Below are 6,917 nucleotides of genomic sequence, written 5' to 3'. Positions count from 1 at the left end.
AGAGGAAGCAACAGTAGAGATTTGACTGCCTTAGCCCACTGGGAAGTCAGAGGAAAGAGGGTCTTGGGGACAGATTCAGGGGATTGGCCTGGGCCAAGCTGCTCTGCCCATTGCTCCCCTGATTGCAAGTCTTGGGGTTCCTTAGGAGAGGCATGCCTGTGGGGAAGGAAGTGGGGGGAGAAGAAGGAAAAGGAAACTGTTTCCCAGAGGAGTGCATGTATACTGGGCCCTTTGTCTTGAGGCTCTTTATCTCTCTCTTGTAGGCAGGAATCTTAGGGGAGGGTCTATGCAGAATATTCATCAGTTCTGTAGGTGTGCCCTGTCAGGAAGAATACTGGCCTCCACTTACGAGTCAGTGACAAGGCAGGGGCCATTAGTCATTGCAGTTGGTTCTGGCATCACCCACCTGGTTTTGCTGCTTTTCTGCTCCTGGAGCTGAAATACAGCTGAGGCCTAGATTTACTCCAGGGTGGTGAACCTTTGTACATGAATGTATATTGCTCGGCCATTGTGTCCAGCCATCTGTCTGTTTCCCTATTCAACTTGCCAAGGAATTTTCCTAGCTTGTTACTATCCTGTCTCACTTAGAGGTAGGTGCCCAGACACTCATTAAGCCCAGGCCAGATTTATAGCCCTTCTTATCTTGTCTCAAGGTGCCTAGGTATGGGCTCTTCCTGGATCTGCTTGCAGTCTGCACCCATCTGCTTGCAGTCTGCACCCATCTGCTAGCCTGCAGTTTATGGCTCAAATGTCAGAAAAATCACTGATAAACTTTGTCTCAAACATGCTCCACCCTCCACTGGCTCCAACAGTGTTTGATATTTGATAATCAGAAACCAGATGTTATGAGTGAACTAAAGACATAGGCAGGACCCATGGGAGACACAGGGAACAGTTGAACTTCTTCCTGGAAGTAGTCATCCTATGGCCTGAGGTAGCAGAGGACCCAGGAAGCTGTGCCCAAGACCCTCTGGGCAGCTCTGCACCATTAATTCCATGAGGATCTGTCTGCCTGGAACCCAGGTGAAGCTAAATAGGCCAGTTTAATCAAAACAGTGCTGTTTTCTTGAGGACTTGTAGGTTCTGAGAATGTTGTTTCTTTGTGGAATATGATCTTTCAATTAAAACATGAACATCTCCCAGTGAAATGAGAACACATGAATGTCTGTCTCTCTCCTACCCTTCACCATTCTGATACTCTGGCCTAGATGTAAATATCACTGCAACTTATTTGAAAAGCAAATTTCAGGTCCCACCCACCCCAGAGGTACTGGGTCAGGAATTCGCAGTGCAGCTGGGGGTGGCACCTAGTCTGTTCATGGGCTGTTCAAATGATCCTGGTGGTGGTCACTGCAGTTTGTGAACAGACCTAATTGGGAATATGGCAAACACATCACTTCATTGGATGCCTAAGACTGATCACTTCATTTATCTTTTCTAAAATATATTGAATCAATATATTTTAGGTCAACCTAAAATCAATAAAATATATTTATTGATTATGGTATTGTAATTGTCTCCATTTTCCTTCTTTGCCCCACTTCACCAAGTATTCCCCTTTCCTCCAACAGTCTCCCCCTTAGTTCATGTCCATGGGTCATGCATATAAAGTTGTTTGGCTTCTCCATTTCCTATACTATTCTTAACCTCCCCCTGTCTTGTATATACCATTTATGCTTCTTAATCCCTGCATCTTTTCCCCAATTCTCCCCTTCCCCCTCCCAGCTGATAACCCTTCAAATGATATCCATATCTATGATTCTGTTTCTGTTCTAGTTGTTTGCTTAGTTTGTTTTTCCAGATTCAGTTGTTGATACTTGTGAATTTCTTGCCATTTTAGTGTTCATAGTTTTTATCTTTTTCTTAAATATCCCTTTAACATTTCATGTAATAATGGTTTGGTGATGATGAACTCCTTTAGCTTTACCTTATCTGGGAAGCACTTTATCTGCCTTTCCATTCTCAATGATAGCTTTGCTGGATAGAGTAATCTTGGTTGTAGTTTCTTGCTTTTCATCACTTTAAATATATACCTTGCCAGTCCCTTCTTGCTGCAAGTTTTCTTTTGAGAAATCAGCTGATAGTCTTATGGGAACTCCTCTGCAGGTAACTCTCTGATTTTCTTGCTCTGCTTTTAATATTCTCTCTTTATCTTTAACCTTTGGTATTTTAATTATGGTGTGTGGTGGTGCGGTCCTCTTTGGGTCCAACTTTTTTGGGACTCTCTGTGCTTCCTGGACTTGTATGTCTATTTCCTTCACCAAATGAGGGAAGTATTCTTCCATTATTTTTTCAAATAAGTTTTCAATTTCCTTTTCTTTTTGATAGTATAAAACTTTATTTTTAACAAGGGCCTCAGTGATTCCAAGGTTTGATGCAAAGTTTGGGGGAGCACTTTTACCTTTCATCATATCAGATGACATAAACAATAAAATTAAATTACAAACAATGCAACAAAAAATAATTTCCTTATATAAAAATAATTTCCTTACATAAACTATTAACAGATACCTAAACACAATATGGGCTTTAAAATGAAACCATATGTATATAGTTGTACATGAGTCCAGTATACTACTGGATAAGTATACTTACAGTATAGATAGGTATAGTATATATAGTAAAGGTAAGTACACTACTCAAAACCTGTACATTAACAAATCCAAATGCAAACAAAGATATTTCTCTGAATTCCCTGTTTCATTGAGCATAAAAAACCACCAATCTTTTGGTCCTTTTCTTGTATGTTATTCTGTATTCACATTCTTTACATCTGATTGGATCCCTGGATTTTATTTCATTTTCTGTGTGACATTCTCCACAGATGCGTATCATTGGCTGCTGCTTTGGAGGTTGGACATCCTTCTGGGTGTCCATTGTTAGTCCCCATGTAGCTTCCAGAAATGCCTCACTCTGTGTTTCCAAACAGACTGCAGCTCAGTTTTCAATTTCTTGCTCTTCCTCTTCTGACATCCCTGTGATTCAGATCTTGACATGTTTGGAAATGTCCCAGAGTCTACTTATACTGTCCTTGTTTTCTTTTTTTTTTTTTTTTTTAATTCTTGTATCTCCTTTCTGTCCTGGTTGAAGGTTCATTTCTTCCTTGTGTTCTAAATAGTTGATTTGAATCCCGGCTTCCTTCCCTTAACATTGGTTCCCTGTAGATGTTTCTTTATTTCGGTTAGTGTATCCTTCTTGTCTTCCTTTATGTTGTTATCATACTCAATGAGTTCTTTGAACATCCTGATCATCAGTTTTTAAACTCTGCATCTAACAGGTTGGTTATCTCCATTTGTTTAGTTCTTTTTCTGGGGTTTTGTTTTGCTCTTTCATTTGGGCCATATTTCTTTGCTTTTTCAATTCGGCAGCCTCCCTGTGTTTGTTTCTGTATATTAGGCAGAGCTATGTTGAATTCCTGTGTTAGTTGCATGGTCTATTGCAGAAAAAGCACCTGTAAATTGTGTGGGGTGGATCCAGTAATCACCAGGACAGGACAACTTGCTTCACCACTCTGTGGCTTTGTGTGGGGAAGGGCTCAAAGAAGGGACAGTGCCACTGCCTAATTTTTGAAGGTTTGCTCAGCACTCACCCTGTGTGACTGGTGCCCTTCCAGCTGTTTCCCTGGTGCTAATTAAGACCTTGCAGGCCTTTTAAGTGGAGTCTCCTGGAAATCTGGCAGTTTTTCTGCCACCCCACCCCTACCCTCACTGGTTTTTATAGCTAAAATTATGGAGATTTATCTTCCTGGTGCTGGAACCCTGGGCTGTGCAGTCTGGCCTTGGGCTAGGATTGCTCTTTCCCAAGATATCCCTCCCAATTTTTAGCTACCACGTGATTGTGGGACCACCTATTTTGTCACTGCCTCCTCTCTGTGCCACACTGTGTCTCCTTTCCTTTCCAACCCTCTCCTACCCATCTAGTTGAATGTGGCTTCTTTAAATTCTTGGTTGTTGGACTCCCATAGAGCTCAATTTTCTGATGGTTCTGAGTGTTACTTGTTATGAGGTCTAGTTGTAATTCTTTCTGTGGTTGTGTGAGGAGGCAAAGCCTGTTTACTTATACCTCCAACTTGACAGGAAGTCTCATCTCATTCACTTTTTATTGGCCCAGACAGGTCACTAACTTAAAAGGAATAATAAGTACAGCCTTACCATTTACTTTGGAGGAGGGCATCTAGGGTATTTTAGATCATAGACAGGAAAAACGTGGCTGTGAACATTATAAGGTAAGTGGCAGAAGCTAGGATTTGCTGTTTCTGTTTCTGAAATGCAAGTCTGAAAAATAAGGTCTTTGGAACATAAGCCAAGTCCCTTTGCCACACAAGGCTAAATTAACAGTAATTTCTTGGTGTCATCTATTAAACTAAAGGAATATTTCTCTGATTGCCTCATAAATGTCCCTTAACAGTGGGTGATCTTCAGGCTCCAAACAAGCCCCATATGTTGCATTTGGAGTGTTAGGTGGCTTCATTTCAGAATGTGTTTCTGAGGCTGTGGTTGCTACTGTAAAGCAAAATTAATTTTAGATTGTAATCAAGAATAATGAACATTTATTTGAGCAGAAGGAGCTGTATCCCAGGAGACACATATTCAGATAAATTGTGTTCAGTGCAACAAAAGGAGGCTGCCTTTTATAGTGAAAGTACCCACCCACATTCTCAGTTAGGTCCATTTTATGTAAATGAGGGTACAATTTGTGCAATTCTGATTGGACAGGGCAGGTCTCAGTACCTTGGTAGAAGACCAGGGCTTCCCTCATAGTGGTTGACTCAGACCAAAAACAAACTGGGTGTAGTGTAAGAAACCGAGTTGAGGATTCACATCAAATGAATGCTTCTTCTCTGGGACCATACCACAAATTAGGTGGGGACATGGTTAGCATTCAGATTTTGATTTAGCTTGTCTTGGGTGGGGCCTGAGTCCCTGAGAATCTGCACCACTGGACACTGGACCATACTTGGAGGAGCAAGGGTGTAAATCCTCTCCAGAACCCCACTGCAGTGCATGTACCAATACCCCTGCTTCCCAGGAGCTTCCACCTGGCTGCATACTACACTGCCTGGCTTGCTGTTAAAAAGACTCAGGCATGGGGAATGAATTGATTTTGGCTTTTGTTGACATTGTGATTTTTAATAAGAGATATATATATATATATATATATATATATATATGTATGTATGTATATATTTGTATATTATTTATAATGAGATTAATATTATGTCTACTTATATCTATATCTATAAGTATATATTTCTAGATTCTTAGGGTATATTCCCAGCAGTGCAATAATTGGGCAAAAGGAAGTTCCAGTTTTAGTTTTCTGAGGAAATTCCATACTGTTTTCCTGAGTGCTGCACCAGTCTGCATTACCACCAACAGTGCATGAGGATTCTCTTTCCTCCAGTCTTCGCCAGCACTTGTTGTTTGTTGATTTATTAATGATAGCCATTCTGACAACTGTGAGGTAATATCTCTTTGTGGTTTTAATTTGCATCTTGCTGATGGCTAGTGATGCTGAGCACTTTTTTATGTCTCTGGGCGTTTGTTCAGGTCCTTTGCCCATTTTTTAATTGGATTGTTTGTCTTCCTGGTGTTGAGTCATATGAGTTCTTTATCTATTTTGAATATTAAACTGTTATCCAATGTATCATTGGCAAATATGTTCTCTTATACCATCAGTTCCCTTTTCATTTTGTTGATGCTTTCTTTAGCCCTGAAGGAGCTTTGTAATTTGATGTAGTCCCATTTGTTTATTTTTTCCTTTATTTTTCTTGCCCTAGGAGATATATTGGCAAACATATCACTACATGGGATATCTGAAATTTTATGCCTATGTTTTCCACATAGGCATTCGTTTCCATTTAATGATACTTTTCCACATTTCCATTTAATGTTATCATGACTTATATTTAAGTTTTGTATCCATTTTGAGTTTATTGTGGTATATAGTATTAGTTGGTGAACTAGTTTCATTTAGTTGATGTACCATTCCAGATCTCTGAGCACCATTTATTGAATAGGCTATTTTTACTCCATTGAATGCTCATGAACCCTTTGTTAAATACTAATTGACCATAGAGACATGGGTTTGTTTCTGACCTCTCTATTCTGTCTTATTGATTGATGTGTCTGTTCTTATGCCAGTACCAGACTGTTCTGATTACAGTGGCTTTGTACTATTGTTGGGTATCAGGTATTGTGATCCCTCCAACTTTGTTCATCTTTCTCAAGATCACTGAGGCTGCTCAGGGTCTTTTTGGTTCCATATAAATTTTTGAAATATTTGTTACATATCTGTGAAACATGCCATTGGTATTTTAATAGGGATTGCATTGACTCTATAGATTGCTTTGGGTAGTATAAGCATTTTAATTATGTTAATTCTTCCGATCCAGGAACACAGTATGTGCTTCCATTTGTTTGTATCTTCCTCAATTTCTTTCTTCAGTATTCTATATTTTCCAAGTACAGGTTTTACCTCCTTGGTTAAATATACTCATAGGTACTTTATTTTTCTTGTTGCTCTAGTAAATGGGATTTTTCCCCTGATTTTTGTTTCTGCTATTTCATTGTTGGTGTGCAGAATGCCATTGGTTTCTTTTTTTAAGTATATTTTATTGATTATGCTAGTACAGCTTCCCAATTTTTGCCCCGTTATCTCCCCTCTGCCATGCATTCCCCAACCCTCCAGCATTCCCTACCCCTTAGTTCATGTCCATGGGTTGTACATATAAATTCTTTGAGTTCTGTTTCATATACCATATTTTACTTCTCCCAGTCTATTTTATGCCTACCAATTATACTTCTTCTCCTTCCCTGTACCTTCCCCCCTCTATTCCTCCCCTCCTCCTCCCCACTGAAAACCTTCCGTGTCTTGTTCATTTCTCTGATTCTGCTCCTGTTCTAGCTGTTTAGTTT

General features: G+C 39.8%; 1 protein-coding gene across 1 annotated transcript; it reads right to left on the bottom strand.

The window, feature by feature from the left end:
* Positions 1-2,685: 2,685 nt before the first annotated feature.
* LOC114515265 (DNA-directed RNA polymerases I, II, and III subunit RPABC4-like) lies at positions 2,686-2,954 on the bottom strand. Its single transcript, XM_036032809.1, has one exon. It carries the CDS (start codon positions 2,875-2,877, stop codon positions 2,701-2,703), a length of 177 nt encoding a protein of 58 aa, XP_035888702.1. The 5' UTR covers positions 2,878-2,954; the 3' UTR covers positions 2,686-2,700.
* Between the last annotated feature and the right edge of the window lie 3,963 nt (positions 2,955-6,917).

The sequence above is a fragment of the Phyllostomus discolor genome, chromosome 8, assembly GCF_004126475.2.
Source record: "Phyllostomus discolor isolate MPI-MPIP mPhyDis1 chromosome 8, mPhyDis1.pri.v3, whole genome shotgun sequence".
NCBI classification, from domain to species: Eukaryota; Metazoa; Chordata; class Mammalia; order Chiroptera; family Phyllostomidae; genus Phyllostomus; species Phyllostomus discolor.
Note: the sequence above shows the minus strand (reverse complement) of the source record. Positions and strands in the feature narration are given on the sequence as shown.

Coding starts and splice junctions, on each gene's coding strand:
- LOC114515265 (XM_036032809.1), bottom strand. CDS start 2,877: ATGGACACCCAGAAGGATGTCCAACCTCCAAAGCAGCAGCCAATGATA.